The following is a 16,379-nucleotide window of genomic DNA, read 5'->3' on the forward strand; positions in this document are numbered from 1 at the left end:
TGTATTTTCCCCTCATTCTGCTAATGTTGTATATTACACTGATACACTATCATATGCAGCACCTTCCTTGCATTTCAGCAATAGATCTCTCTTGGCCAAGGTGTATAAATCTCTTCATCTGCTGCTGAATTTGATTTATTAGCATTTTTGAGAAATTTCTACATCAATGTTCATAAGGGATGTTGACCTGTAGCTTTCTTTTCTTGTAGTGTCTTTGTCTGGCTCTGGTATCAGAGTAGTACTGGCCTCAGAGAATGGGTTATAGAGAGTTCCCTCTGAGGTTTACAGTGACCTAGAAATGAACAAAAAATCCTTAACGTGATATAAGGCATCCATGAAAATCTCACAGCCAACACCACATTCCATTGAAAAGACTATACTTTTCCCTAAGACTAGGAACCAGACACAGATGTCCTCTCCCACCACACCTATTCAGCCTCAGACTGAGGGTTTCCCCCAGCACAACAAGACAAGAGACAGAAGTAAAAGGCAGGCATATTGGAAATAAGAGTTTGGCAAGGTTGAAGAATGGAAACTTAACGTAATAAAAATTAATTGTAGTTGTATACAGGGGTGGGCAAAAGTAGATTTATAGTTATGAGTACATGAAACACTTTATTCTTCTGTTATTATTTGTTTATTGATAATTGTATTGCTTATTTTTATTACTTGTCTCATTAATATCGTTATTATTTTGTATCCTTACCTATGATTTATATTTTAGGTTATGATGGCCGGTAATTTAACCTACTTTTGCCCACTTCCATATACTATTAATGAACAATTGGATTTCAAACTTTTTGTTTAAAAGTATGACTTACACAAAATGAAAAAAGAAAACAAGCGTTAATCTAACATAATGTAAACTATAGAAATGCTGATGAAATAAATCAAGGAAGACATGAAAAATAGAGAATTCAACCATCCTCATGGGTGGAGACATTGTGATGTCAGTTGCCTTCACCTTGATCTGTAGATCCAAGGCACTCCCAATAAAAATTGCAGCAGGATGTTTTTTGTTATCAATAAGCTGAATCTGAAAGTATTTGGAAAGCAAAGGAGCTCAAATAGCCAAAGCTATTGTCATTCTTGCTGTTTGAGGCCCTCGTCGGTCTACCTTCCCCTTTACTGCATTCCTCTGTGGCTGGTGCCCCCTCCTCAGCTGCCTGGGTGTGGGGATGTCCTGCAGCGATGAGCAGCAGTGTCCCAATTTCAGCCCCCACTGCCCTGTCTGACTCTGGGATTCAAACCATCCCTAGCAACATCAGGAGAACAGCTGGGCAGGGAAGCTTGGCAGGGCAGGTGTGGGTGCCAGGGCTCCACCACTCCAGATGTTTCCAGGGGTGTTTGCTTAGGAAACACACACAGGGCAGGGGTCAACCCACTCTTCAACAATGACAGACATTTACAAGCAGCAGACTCTTTCCTGGAAATAAACCAGAAGAAAAAGGGCTCCCAGGACTCAGCTCAAAATATCAACAAGGAAAGGAGCCGTGGGGAGCCTCCTGCTTGGAAAACAAACACCAAGATGGGAAAAAATACCCAAGTAGAGCAGCTTCTAGGAAAAAAAAATTAAAAAGCAGGAGGAGAGCCTAAGGGAACTTTGGGACAACACGAAACAAAACAACATCCGCATAATAGGGGTTCCAGAAGGGAAGGAAACTGAGCAAGAAATAGAAAACCTGTTTGAAGAAATAATGACAGAAAACTTCCCTGATATAGGGAAGAAAAAAACCCACACAAATTCAAGAAGCCCACAGAGTCCCAAGCAAAAAGATCCCCAAAAGACCAATGCCAAGGCATGTTATAATTAAATTGGCAAACACCAACGACAAAGTAAGAATCTATAAAGCAGCCAGAGAGAGACAGAAAGTTACCTACAAAGGAACCCCCATCAGACTAGCAACTGATTTCTCAACAGAAACTCATCAGGCCAAAAGGGAATGGAATGAAATATACAAAGTCATGCAAAGGAAGGGTCTGAATCCAAGAATACTGTACCCAGCAAGGCTATCAATCAAAATTGAAGGTGAGCTCTGGCCAGTTTGGCTCAGTGGATAGAGCGTCGGCCTGTAGACTGAAGGGATACCGGGTTCGATACCGGTCAAGGGCATGTACCTTGGTTCCGGGCACATCACCAGTGTGAGGTGTGCAGGAGGCAGCTGATCGATGTTTCTCTCTCATTGATGTTTCTAACTCTCTATACCTCTCCCTTCCTCTCTGTAAAAAATTAATAAAATATATTAAAAAAACAAACAACAAAATTGAAGGTGAAATCAGGAGCTTCACAGACAAAAAAGGACTAAGGGAATTTATTACCACCAAACCAGCAATGCAAGAAATGCTAAAGGGTCTGCTATAAAAAAAAATATATATATATATATATATATATATATATATATATATATATATATATGGGCATTTAATCCATTTACATTTAAAGTTATTATTGATAGGTACTTATTTGTCACCATTTTTATTCTTTACCTCTGTGTTCCTTCTTCGCTTCATATATATATATATATATTTATGAAGCGAAGAAGGAACACAGGGGTAAAGAATAAAAATAACTCTTAAAGAATAAGAATAACTTTTAATGTAAATGGATTAAATGCCCCAATCAAAAAACATAGGGTAACGGATTGGATAAGAAAACAAGACCCATATATCTGCTGTCTACAAGAAACCCACCTCAGAAAAAAAGACGCACACAGACTGAGGGTGAAGGGATGGAAAAAGGTATTCCAGGTGAATGGAAATGAAAAAAAAGCTGGGGTAGCTATGCTTATATCTGACAAATTAGATCTCAAAGTGAAGGACATAACAAGAGATAAGGAAGGCCACTTCATAATACTAAAGGGAGCAATCCAACAAGAAGAAATAACTCTGGTAAACATATATGCACCCAATACAGGAGCACCCAAATACATAAAAAAATCTCCTAGAGATATCAAGGGAGAGATTGACAGCAATACAATCATAGTAGGAGACTTTAATACCCCACTATCACCATTGGACAAATCCTCTAAACAAAAAATTAGCAAAGAAACATCAATCCTAAATGACTCACTAGACCAGATGGAATTAATTGACATCTTCAGAACATTTCACCCCAAAGCCACAGAATATACATTCTTCTCAAGTGCACAAGGGTCATTTTCAAAGATAGACCATATGTTGGGACATAGGCAAAGTCTCTTCAAATTCAAGATGATAGAAATCATATCAAGCGTCTTCTCAGACCACAGTGGCATAAAACTGGAAATCAACTGCAATAAAAACAATCCAAAGAAATTAAACACATGGAGACTAAACAGCATGCTATTAAACAATGACTGGGTTACCAGAGAGATCAAGGAAGAAATAAAAAACATCATGGCAACAAATGACAATGAAAACACAACAATCCAAAATCTATGGGACACAGCGAAAGCAGTCTTAAGAGGGAACTTCATAGCTCTACAAGCATACTGCAAAAAACAAGAAACAATGGTAATAAATTACCTAACCCTACAACTCAAAGAGTTAGAAAAAGAGCAACAAGAAAAGCCCAGTGTAAGCAGAAGGAAGGAAATAATAAAGATCAGAACGGAGATAAACGACATAGAGACCAAAGAAACAATACAAAAGATCAACAAAACCAAGAGCTGGTTCTTTGAAAGGATAAACAAGATTGATGAACCTCTAGCCAGGCTCACCAAGAAGCAAAGAGAGAGGACCCAAATAAACAAAATCAGAAATGAAAGAGGTGAAATAACAACAGATCCCGCCAAAATACAAAGGATTGTTTAAAAATACTATGAACAACTCTATTCCAACAAACTGGACAACCTGGAGGAAGTGGACATATTCCTAGAAAAATATAACCTTCTAAAACTCAATCAGGAAGAATCTAAACAGCTCAATATGCCAGTAACTATGGAAGAAATTGAAGCAGTCATCAAAAAGCTTCCGGCAAACAAAAGCCTGTGGCCAGATGGCTTAACAGGAGAGTTTTTCCAAACATTCAAGGAAGAACTAAAACCTATCCTCCTCAGACTATTCCAAAAAAATTCAAGAGGAAGGAACACTTCCAAGCTCCTTCTATGAAGCCAGCATCACCCTAATACCAAAACCAGATAAAGACAACACAATGAAAGAGAATTACAGGCCAATATCCCTCATGAACGTAGATGCCAAATCCTCAACAAAATTTTAGCAAATCAGATCCAACACTACATCAGAAAGATCATACACCATGACCAAGTAGGATTTATCCCAGAAATGCAAGGATGGTACAATATCCGCAAATCAATAAATGTGATACATCACATAAACAAATTGAGAGATAAAAATCACATAGTCATATCAATTGATGCAGAAAAAGCTTTTGACAAAATCCAACACCCTTTCTTGATAAAAACTCTCAACAAGGTGGGAATAGAAGGATCATACCTCAACATAATAAAAGCCATATATGCTAAACCTACAGCTAACATCATACTCAATGGGCAAAAACTAAAACCATTTCCCCTAAGAACAGGAAAAGAAAGGGATGCCCACTCTCACCACTCCTGTCTGACATAGTACTGGAAGTATTAACCATTGCAATTAGACAAGAAGAAGAAATAAAAGGCATCCAAATTGGAAAAGAAGACGTAAAGCTGTTCTTATTTGCACATGACATGATATTGTACATAAAAAACCCGAAAGACTCCATCAAAAAACTAACAGAGTTAATAAATGAATTCAGCAATGTTCAGGATACAAAATTAACGCCAAGAAATCTATGGCATTTCTGTACACCAATAGTGAACTTACAGAAAGAGAGACTAAAAAAGCAATCCCATTTACCATCACACCAAAAAAATTAAGATACCTAGGAATAAACTTAACCAAGAAGGTAAAAGACGCATTCACGGAAAACTGAAGGACACTGAAAAAAGAGAGGAAGACGTAAACAGATGGAAGAACATACCATGTTCATGGATTGGGAGAATCAACATCATTAAAATGTCCATACTACCCAAAGAAATCTATAGATTCAATGCACTCCCCATTAAAATACCAACGGCATATTTCACAGACCTAGAAAGAACTCTCCAAAAATTCATCTGGAATAAAAAAAGACCCCGAATAGCCACAGCAATCCTGAGAAAGAAGAATAAAGTAGGAGGGATCTCAATACCAGATTTCAAGCTGTATTACAAAGCCACTGTTCTTAGAACAGCCTGGTACTGGCACAAGAACAGACATATAGATCAATGGAATAGAATAGAGAATCCAGATATCGACCCAAACCACTATGCGCAATTAATATTTGACAAGGGAGGCATGAACATACAATGGAGTCAAGAGAGTCTCCTCAATAAATGGTGTTGGGAAAATTGGACAGATACATGCAAAAAAATGAAACTAGATCACCAACTTACACCATACACAAAAATAAACTCAAAATGGATACAGGACTTAAACATAAGACGGGAAACCATAAAAATACTAGAGGAATCCATAGGCAGCAAAATCTCAGACATATGCCAAAGAACTTCTTCACTGATACTGCCCCTAGGGCAATGGAAGCCAAAGAGAAAATAAACAAATGGGACTACATCAAAATAAAAAGCTTTTTCACAACAAAAGAAACCATCAAGAAAACAACAAGAAACCCCACTGTATGGGAGAACATATTTGCAAATGTTATCACTGATAAAGGTTTAATCTCCAACATCTATAGGCAGGTTATACAACTTAATAAAAGGAAGATAAATGATACAATAAAAAAATGGGCCACGGACCTAAATAGAATCTTTTCAAAAGAAGACAGAAGGAAGGCCAAGAGACACATGAAAACGTGCTCAAAGTCACTAAACATCAGAGAGATGCAAATCAAAACGACAACGAGGTACCATCTCACAACTGTCAGAGTGGCTATCATCAACAAATCAACAAACGACAAGTGTTGGCAAGGTTGCGGTGAAAAAGGAACCCTCGTGCACTGCTGGTGGCAATGCAGACTGGTGCAGCCACTGTGGAGAACAGTATGGAGTGTCCTCAAAAAACTGAAAATGAAACTCCCAATTGACCCAGTAATCCCACTCCTAGGAATATATCCTAAGAAACTAGAAACAGGAATCAGTAAGGATATATGCACACCTATGTTCATAGCAGCACAATTTACAATAGCTAAGATTTGGAAACAACCTAGGTGCCCGTCAGCAGATGACTGGATCAGAAAACTATGGTACATCTACACAATGGAATACTATGCTGCCATAAAAAAGAAGGAATTCTTACCATTTGTAGCAACCTGGATGGAATTGGAGAACATTATGCTAAGTGAAATAAGCCAGTCAATGAAAGAAAAATACCACGTGATCTCACTCATTTGTGGATAGAAAAAAACATTATAAACTGATGAACAAAGAGATAGATACAGAGGCAGTAAAGCATCAAACACACTGTCAAATTACAACGGGAAGGTTGTGGGGGTGGGGAAATAAGAAATCAACCAAAGGACTTATATGGATGCATATAAGAATTACCAATGGATGCAGAACATTGCGGGGTGAGGGCATGTATGGGAGTGGGGTGGGGGGATAATGGTAAGATATGTACACATATAATACCTTAATAAATAAATAAATAAATAAATAAATAAATAAATAAATCTGTATTGTTGAAAATATTTAAAAAAATAAATAAAAGTATGACATACAAAAAAAAAAGAAGAAAACTAGCGTAAATCTTCCATAATGAAAACTATAAAAACGCTAATGAAATAAATCAAAGAAGACATGAATAAATGGGGAATTCGACCATCTTCATGGGTGGAGACATTGTGATGTCAGTTGCCTTCACATTGATCTGTAGATTCAAGGCAATCCCAATAAAAATTGCAGCAGGATGTTTTTTGTTGTCAATAAGCTGAATCTAACATTATTTGGAAAGCAAAGGAGCTCAAAGAGCCAAAGCTATTGTCATTCTTGCTGTTTGAGACCCTTGTCTGTCTACCTTCCCCTTTACTGGGTTGCTCTGTGGCTGGTGCCCCCTCCTCAGCCGCATTGGTATGGGGATGTCCTGCAGCGATGAGCAGCAGTGTCCCAATTTCAGCCCCCGCTGCCCTGTCTCTGACTCTGGGATTCAAACCATCCCTTGCAACGTCAGGAGAACAGCTGGGCAGTGGAGCACGGCAGGGCAGGTAGGCTGCCAGGGCTCCACCACTCCAGATGTTTCCAGGGGTGTTTGCTTAGGAAACATAAACAGGGCAGGGGTCAACCCACTTTTCAACAATGACAGACATTTACAAGCAGCAGACTCTTTCCTGGAAATAAACCAGAAGAAATGAGGGCTCCAGGACTCAGCTCAAAATATCAATAAGGAAAGGCGGCGTGGGGAGCCTCATGCTTGGAAAACAAACACCAGGAGGGTATAAAAGCCAACAGCCCTGGGCACCTTACACACTCACACTCACTCACACACTCACACACTCACACACTCACACCCTCCTCCAGCCCCACTGTCCCACCATGGCCGCTTCCACCCTGTCCATCTGCTCCAGCGACCTGAGCTATGGCAGCCGTGCCTGCCTGCCCGGGTCCTGTGACTCTTGCACGGACTCCTCCTGGCAGGTGGACGACTGTCCAGAGAGCTGCTGTGAGCCCTCCTGCTGTGCCCCCACCTGCTGTGTCCCCAGCTGCTGCCAACCCACCTGCTGCACCTCTAGCTGCTGCCAGCCTTCCTGCTGCACCCCCAGCTGCTGTGTCCCCAGCTGCTGCCAGTCTACCTGTTGCACTCTCAGCTGTTGTACGCTGACGCCCTGCATGACCCTTGTCTGTGCCCCAGTGAGCTGCATGTCCAGCCCCTGCTGCCAGGTGACCTGTGGATCCAGCCCCTGCCAGTCTATCTGCACCAGCTCCTGCACGCCCACATGCTGCCAGCAGTCTAGCTGCCAGCCCTCCTGCTGCACCTCCTCCCCCTGCCAGCAGGCCTGCTGTGTGCCCGTCTGCTGCACACCCGTCTGCTGTAAGCCAGTCTGTTGTAGGCCTGTCTGTTGCAAACCTGTCTGCTGCACACCCATCTGCTGCAAGCCTGTGTGTTCTGGGGCCACCCCCTGCCCAACCCCTTCGAGCTGCTGCAGACCCTCCTCCTGCGTGTCCCTCATCTTCCGCCCCGTGTGCAGGCCTGCCTGCTGCGTGCCCTCCTCCTCCTGCTGTGGCCCTTCCTCCTCCTGCCAGCCCAGCTGCTGCCGCCCATCCTCTTGCATGTCCCTGCTCTGCCGCCCCGTGTGCTCCCGCCAAGCCTGCTGAGTCCCGACCTTGGCCCAGGCATCCTGCTGCTGAGCAAGCATGTCCCCAGTACCAGCCTGGCTCAGGTCCCACCTTTGACTGTAGTCCTCCCAGTCATTCCTCAATCTGGTCCTGAGCAGTGTCAGGTGGCTGTCCCCACTCAGGACGGGATCCCGCAGTCTCACTGTCCTCACCAGACCTCTGCTCTCAGGACCCCTGGACCTCACTGCTCCCTCGTCTTTTTCCTCCTACACGATGCCTCCACCTGCCCCTGGACACCTGTTCTTCCTTCCTAGTTTCTCTGTTGAGTCACTTGACATCTACTCTCAGTTTGTCAGCAGCTCCTCAGGCACCCCAATAAACTCACTTGATCACCTGATCACTTCCTTCATCTGATTTGATGGGGGATGGGTGGGGAAATGTGGTTTTCACCAGACCTGGATCCCCTCCAGCCACTGATATTTCTAGAAATGAGTGGCTGAGAGATCCCAAAGGGCAGTGGCCTAACTCCTCCTGGTGGGGCACCAGGAGGGATCTCGCCCTGGCCCGGAGGTCAGTGCCTGCTGGGCCTGTGCCTGGGCTTCCTCAGGCTGCTCTCCTGCAGAAAGTCCTGGTCTAAGGAGTGTCCGGCCCAGGAGCCATTCCACCCACTGTCCCATCAGAAACCTGGGGCTCCTTGCAGCACAGACCGTGGGCCGGGGGCCTCCCCTGTGGTCCACCCACAGGGCTGCACTGTTAGCAGAGACCTGAGGGAGGGAGCGTGGGAGGGGCTGCTCCAACCCTGATAGAGTCAGAGGGACTGGACCTCCTGCCAGGGCCTCACCAAACAATTAGCCAAATCGTGGAGCCATGGTATTCAGATGGTGGATTTGAAGATCACACACCAGGGCCCCCTGAGAGAGGGGAACACACAAAGTGAGCCTCACAATTGGCCCCACTCACCGCCATGAGAGCATTTCCAGGCTCTTGTGCAAAACTGGAAAACCCAAGCGCTCCATCACCCCTGAGTCATAGGCGGCCCTGGGTGATGGGGGAGCCCCAGGCAGCTAGTGTTTATGGCCAGAGTGCCAGAGAGGGGAGATCTGCCCTGAGTAACTCTTGGTCCTCAAAGGGTCTCCCTCAAGTGTCAGCGAAGTAATGATCAGCATCCCCATGTGAGTCTGGGATTGGGGAAATCCACAAAATTAGAGGGCTAATCCCAGAAATGAAACATGCCCAAAGTAGCGCCTATTCCCTCCTGCCAGGTGCAACATGGTCCTGATTCTCAGGACCTCGGGGACACCACTCAGAGGGCATTGCGTCACTTGTGGGTAAAATTAGCCCCAGTGGTTCAGTCCTACCTGACAAAGCTGAGAGCAAACTTTAAAGAATGAGCCATTCCCAAGAATTTTTAGGATTTTCTGCATTTAATATGATAGCACCTGTGAACACAGATAATTTTACTTCTTTCCCATTTAGATGCCTTTTATTTCTTTCACTGGCTATCTGGTTTCCAGATCTTCTAGCACTATGGAGAACAGAGGTGGCAAAAGTGGGCCTCCTTATCTTTTTCCTGATCTTAAAGGAAAAGCTTCCAGTCTTTCAAAATTAAGTATAATGTTTGCTTAGGTTTTTTGTACATACTCATTTCTTTATTCACATATATTTATATATATGCTGTTTCCTTCCATTTCTAGTTTGTGGAGTATTTTTATCATGAAAGTGTGTTGCATTCAAATGTGCGGTGTTTTTTTTGCATCAGTTGAGACCAATGTGTATTTTCTCCCTCATTCTGTTAATGTTGTATATTACACTGATCCACTATCATATGCAGCAACTTCCTTGCATTTCAGCAATAGATCTCTCTTGGCCAAGGTGTATAAATCTCTTCATCTGCTGAATTGGGTTTGTTAGTATTTTGTTGAGGGATTTTTACATCAATGTTCATAAGAGATATTGATCTGTAGCTTTCTTTTCTTGTAGTGTCTTTGTCTGGCTCTGGTATCAGAGTAATACTGACCTCATAGAATGGGTTATAGAGAGTTCCCTCTGAGGTTTACAGTGACCTAGGAATGAACAAAAAATCCTTAACTTGATATAAGGCATGTAGGAAAATGTCACAGGCAACGCCACATTTTACTGAAAAGACTATACTTTTCCCTAAGACTAGGAACCAGACACAGATGTCCTCTCCCACCACACCTATTCAGCCTCAGACTGAGGGTCTGACCCAGCACAACAAGACAAGAGACAGAAGTAAAAGGCAGGCATATTGGAAATGCAGGAATGAAATTGTCTGTATTCACAGAGCACATGATTGTCCACATAGAACTCCCCCAGAATCTACAAAAGGTCTCCTGGAAATAAGAGTTTGGCAAGGTTGAAGAATGCAAACTTAAAATAGTAAAAATTAATGGTAGTTGTATACAGGGGTGGGCAAAAGTAAATTTATAGTTATGAGTACATGAAACAACTTATTCTTTTTTTTTTTTTTAAATAAATCTTTATTCAGATTACAATTATTTCTCCTTTTTTCCCCCATAGCTCCCCTCCACCCATTTCCCACCCCACCTTCTGCCCTTACCTACCCCCCACTGTCCTCATCCATAGGTGTATGATTTTTGTCCAGTCTCTTTATGAACCCCCCCATACCCCTTTCTCCCTGAGAATTATCAGTCCACTCCCTTTCTATGCCCCTGATTCTATTATATTCACCAGATTATTCTGTTCCTCAGGTTTTTTTAATTCACTTGATTTTTAGGTTCACTTGTTGATAGATATGTATTTGTTGTTCATAATTTTTATCTTTCCTTTTTTCTTCTTCCTCTTCTTTAAGAATACCTTTCAGCATTTCATATAATACTGGTTTGGTGGTGATGAACTCCTTCAGCTTTTTCTTGTCTGTGAAACTCTTTATCTGCCCTTCAATTCTGAATGATAGCTTTGCTGGGTAGAGTAATCTTGGTTGTAGGTTCTTGCTATTCATCACATTGAAAATTTCTTGCCACTCCCGTCTGGCCTGCATAGTTTCTGTTGAAAAGTCAGCTGACAGTCGTATGGGTGCTCCCTTGTAGGTAACTATCTGTTTTTCTCTTGCTGCTTTTAATATTCTCTCTTTGTCTTTTGCTCTTGGCATTTTAATTATGATGTGTCTTGGTGTGGTCCTCTTTGGATTCCTTTTGTTTGGGGTTCTGTGGGCTTCCTGGGCTTGTAAGTCTATTTCTTTCACCAGGTGGGGGAAGTTTTCGGTCATTATTTCTTCAAATAGGTTTTCAGTATCTTGCTCTCTCTCTTCTTCTGGCACCCCCATAATTCTGATGTTGGTACGCTTGAAGTTGTCCCAGAGTCTTCTTACATTATCTTCAACTTTTTGGATTTTTTTTTTTGCTTTTTGCTTTTTCGGTTGAGTGTTTTTTGCTTCTTTGTAATTCAATTCTTTGACTTGATTTTTGTGTTCCTCTTGTCTGTTTTTGGGTCTCTGTATAATATTTTTTATTTCAGTCAGTGTATGTTTAATTTCTAGTTGGTCCTTTTTCATCTCTTCGAGGGTCTCGTTATATTTATCGGCCTTTTCTAGGATATTCTTAAAAAGCCTTATAACCGTGGTTTTGAATTCTATATCCAGTCGTTTGTTTTCCTCCATTTCTTTTGTTTGTGATCTGATTCTTAGACGCCGCATTTTCACTGCTTCCCTGAGTTGGTAGATTTGTGTGCTAGGTTTCCAATTTGGCCCAGTGGGTCTGCCTCCCCAGTTAACCTGAGGTGGACACTCTTGGTGCACACCTTTGTGGACTGTGTGTACAGCCTTGTTGTAATTAAGTCTTTATTGTTGTTGGTATCACTGGGAAGAATTGACCTCCAGGCCAGTTGGCTGTAAGGATCAGCTGTGTCTATGCTGGGAGAAGTCCGGTGCTGGAGACAGCCTTATAGGATTAGGCTTGCCAAATTGCAATAGCCTCTGTGCTCAGCTTGGATGGGGTGGAGTCTCAGTCTTGGCTTCCCGTCAGCCTTGCCCTTGCGCGCACGTGTGTGCCTTCAGTCCTCTGCTTTCCCGGCTCCCGATTCTCCGCCCGAGAGTCCAGACTCCCCCCACAAGAGCGTGGGTCCCCAGGGGCTCACCTGGAACTGGGGTTCACTGCAGTCAGAACTGGGGCTCACTTCAGTCAGAACTGGAGTTCAGTGCCATCAGTAGCCTCTCACTCCCTTCTGCTAGGGAAAGCCTGTGGCAGCCTCCGCAGCCTTTGTGCGCACTGGCGCGAGCGGACTTTCAGTCCTCCGCCTTCCCCGGCTCCTGAGTCTCCGCCCGAGAGTCCAGACTCCCCCCACAAGAGCGTGGGTCCCCAGGGGCTCGCCTGGAACTGGGGTTCACTGCAGTCAGAACTGGGGCTCACTTCAGTCAGAACTGGAGTTCAGTGCCATCAGTAGCCTCTCACTCCCTTCTGCTAGGGAAAGCCTGTGGCAGCCTCCGCAGCCTTTGTGCGCACTGGCGCGAGCAGACTTTCAGTCCTCTGCTTTCCCGGCTCCCGATTCTCCGCCCGAGAGTCCAGACTCCCCCCACAAGAGCGTGGGTCCCCAGGGGCTCGCCCGGAACAGGTGTTCAGTGCAGTCAGAACTGGGGTTCAGTGCGGTCGGGGGCTCCCTTCCCCCTTCCGCCAGAGAAAGTCAGCCAGGCTCTCAGCCGCCCTTCCTCTCTGCGCGCACAAAGCCCCTTTGCTGTACCTCCAATTCTCTGTGAGCTTTTCTCTTTCCTTCTAGTTGTAGAATTTTCACTCAGTCAGCTTTCCTGCGGTTCTGGATGGTGTCCGTTCTGTCTTTTAGTTGTAGTTTTGAAATTGTTGTGCGAGGCAGCAGTTTAGGTGTTTACCTATGCCGCCATCTTGGTTTCTCTCAAAACAACTTATTCTTGCGTTATTATTTGTTTATTGATAATTGTATTGCTTATTTTTATTACTTTTCTTATTATTATTGTTATTGTTTTGTATCCTTACCTATGATTTATATTTTAGGTAATGATGGCTGGTAATTTAACCTACTTTTGCCACCTCCATATAATATTAATAAACAACTGGATTTCAAACTTTTTGTTTAAATGTATGACATACACAAAATGAAAACTAGCATAAATCTAACATAATGTAAACTATAAAAACGCTGAGGAAATAAATCAATGAATAAGACATGAATAAATGGGGAATTCAACCATCCTCATGGGTGGAGATATTGTGATGTCAGATACCTTCACATTAATCTGTAGACTAGAGGCACTCCCGATAAAAATTGCAGCAGGATGTTTTTTCTTGTCAGTAAACTGAATCTGAAAGTATTTGGAAAGCAAAGGAGCTTAAATAGTCAAAGCTATTGTCATTCTTGCAGTTTGAGACCCTTGTCCGTCTACCTTCCCCTTTACTGCATTCCTCTGTGGCTGGTGCCCCCTCCTCAGCTGCCTGGGTGTGGGGATGTCCTGCAGCGATGAGCAGCAGTGTCCCAATTTCAGCCCCCGGCTGCCCAGTCTCTGACTCTGGGATTCAAACCATCCCTTGCAATGTCAGGAGAACAGCTGGGCAGTGGAGCACGGCAGGGCAGGTGGGGCTGCCAGGGCTCCACCACTCCAGATGTTTCCAGGGCTGTTTGCTTAGGAAACACACACAGGGCAGGGGTCAACCCACTCTTCAACAATGACAGACATTTACAAGCAGCAGACTCTTTCCTGGAAATAAACCAGAAGAAATGAGGGCTCCCAGGACTCAGCTCAAAATATCAACAAGGAAAGGAGGCGTGGGGAGCCTCCTGCTTGGAAAACAAACACCCAGGAGGGTATAAAAGCCAACAGCCCTGGGCACCTTACACACTCACACTCACTCACCCACTCACACAATCACACCCTCACACTTCCTCACACACTCACACCCTCCTCCAGCCCCACTGCCCCACCATGGCTGCATCCACCCTGTCCGTCTGCTCCAATGACATGAGCTATGGCAGCCGTGCCTGCCAGCCCGGGACCTGTGACACTTGCACGGACTCCTCCTGGCAGGTGGACGACTGTCCAGAGAGCTGCTGTGAGCCCTCCTGCTGCGCCCCTTCCTGCTGCATCCCTAGCTGCTGCCAGCCTTCCTGCTGCACCCCCAGCTGCTGTGTCACCAGCTGCTGCCAGCCTTCCTGCTGCACCCCCAGCTGCTGCCAGCCCACCTGTTGCACTCCCAGCTGTTGTACGCTGACGCCCTGCCTGACCCTTGTCTGTGCCCCAGTGAGCTGCATGTCCAGCCCCTGCTGCCAAGTGACCTGTGGGACCAGCCCCTGCCAGTCAACCTGCACTACCTCCTGCACCAGCTCCTGCACGCCCACATGCTGCCAGCAGGCTAGCTGCCAGCCCTCCTGCTGCACCTCCTCCCCCTGCCAGCAGGCCTGCTGTGTGCCCCTCTGCTGCACACCCATCTGCTGCAAGCCTGTGTGTTCTGGGGCCACCCCCTGCCCAGCCCCTTCAAGCTGCTGCAGACCCTCCTCCTGCGTGTCCCTCATCTGCCGCCCCGTGTGCAGGCCTGCCTGCTGCGTGTCCGCCTCCTCCTGCTGTGGCTCTACCTCCTCCTGCCAGCCCAGCTGCTGCCGCCCATCCTCCTGCATGTCCCTGCTCTGCCGCCCCGTGTGCTCCCGCCCGGCCTGCTGTGTCCCCACCTCAGCCCAGACATCCTGTTGCTGAGCAAACATGTCCCCCAGGGCCAGCCTGGTTCAGGTCTCACCCTGTGACTGAGGTCCTCCCAGCCACCCCTCAGTCTGGTCCTGAGCTGTGTTAGATGGCTGCCGCCACTCACTACGGAGTCCCTCAGTTTCCACTAACTTGACCTGATGTCTACTCTCAGGACCCTTGGCCCTCACTGTTCCCTCGTCTTTTTCCTCCTACACGATGCTTCCGCCTGCCCCTGGACACCTGTCCTTCCTTCCTAGTTTCTCTGTTGAGTCACTTGAACTCTACTCTCAGCTTGTCAGCACCTCCTCAGGCACCCCAATAAACTCACCTCATCACCTGATCGTTTCCTTCAGTTGATTTCATGGGGAAGGGTGGGGACACGTGGTTTTCACCAGACATTGCCTTCTTCAGTCAGGGATATTTCTAGAAATGATTGGCTGAGAGATCCCAAAGGGCAGTGGCCTAACTCCTCCTGGTGGGGCACCAGGAGGGATCTCGCCCTGGCCCGGAGGTCAGTGCCTGCTGGGCCTGTGCCTGGGCTTCCTCAGGCTGCTCTCCTGCAGAAAGTCCTGGTCTAAGGAGTGTCCGGCCCCGGGGCCATTCCACCCACTGTCCCATCAGAAACATGGGGCTCCTTGCTGCACAGACCGTGGGCCTGGGGCTTTCCCTGTGGTCCACCCTCAGGGCTGCACTGTTAGCAGAGACCTGATGGAGGGAGGGTGGGAGGGGCTGCTCCAACCCTGATATCGAGTCAGAGGGACTGGATGACCTTCCTGTCAGGGCCTCACCAATCAATTAGCCAAATCGTGGAGCCATGGTATTCAGATGGTGGATTTGAAGATCACACACCAGGGCCCCCTGAGAGAGGGGAACACACAAAGTGAGCCTCATAATTGGCCCCACTCACCGCCATTAGAGCATTTCCAGGCTCTTGTGGAAAACCCAAGCGCTCCATGCACCCCTGAGTCAGAGGCGGCCCTGGGCGATGGGGGAGCCCCAGGCAGCTAGTGTTTATGGCCAGAGTGCCAGAGAGGGAGATCTGCCCTGAGTAACTCTTGGTCCTCAAAGGGTCTCCCTCAAGTGTCAGCGAAGTAATGATCAGCAACCCCATGTGAGTCTGGGATTGGGGAAATCCACAAAATTAGAGGGCTAATCCCAGAAATGAAACATGCCCAAAGTAGCGCCTATTCCCACCTGCCAGTCGGAACATGGTCCTGATTCTCAGGACATCGGGGAGACCACTCAGAGGGCATTGCCTCAGTTGTGGGTAAAATTAGCCCCAGTGGTTCAGTCCTACCTGACAAAGCTGAGAGCAAACTTTAAAGAATGAGCCATTCCCAAGAATTTTTAGGATTTTCTACATTTAATATGATAGCACCTGTGAACACAGATAATTTTACTTCTTTCCCATTTAGATGCCTTTTATTTCTTTCACTGGCTATCTGCTTTCC

At 45.5% G+C, this 16,379-nt stretch overlaps 2 protein-coding genes across 2 annotated transcripts in view; both read left to right on the forward strand.

Annotated features, from left to right (window-relative positions):
* TSPEAR (thrombospondin type laminin G domain and EAR repeats) overlaps positions 1–16,379 on the forward strand; it is a 106,744-nt gene that overhangs the window by 60,973 nt on the left and 29,392 nt on the right. The gene's annotated exons all lie outside the window — the stretch shown is intronic.
* Positions 7,455–14,940, forward strand: LOC308242744 (uncharacterized protein; the record flags this gene model as incomplete). Its single annotated transcript, XM_080657213.1, has 2 exons — positions 7,455–8,039; positions 14,548–14,940. Exons 1-2 carry the CDS (start codon positions 7,506–7,508, stop codon positions 14,938–14,940), a joined length of 927 nt encoding a protein of 308 aa, XP_080513339.1. The 5' UTR covers positions 7,455–7,505.

The sequence above is a fragment of the Plecotus auritus genome (genome assembly GCF_963455305.1).
Source record: "Plecotus auritus genome assembly, chromosome: 2".
NCBI classification, from domain to species: Eukaryota; Metazoa; Chordata; class Mammalia; order Chiroptera; family Vespertilionidae; genus Plecotus; species Plecotus auritus.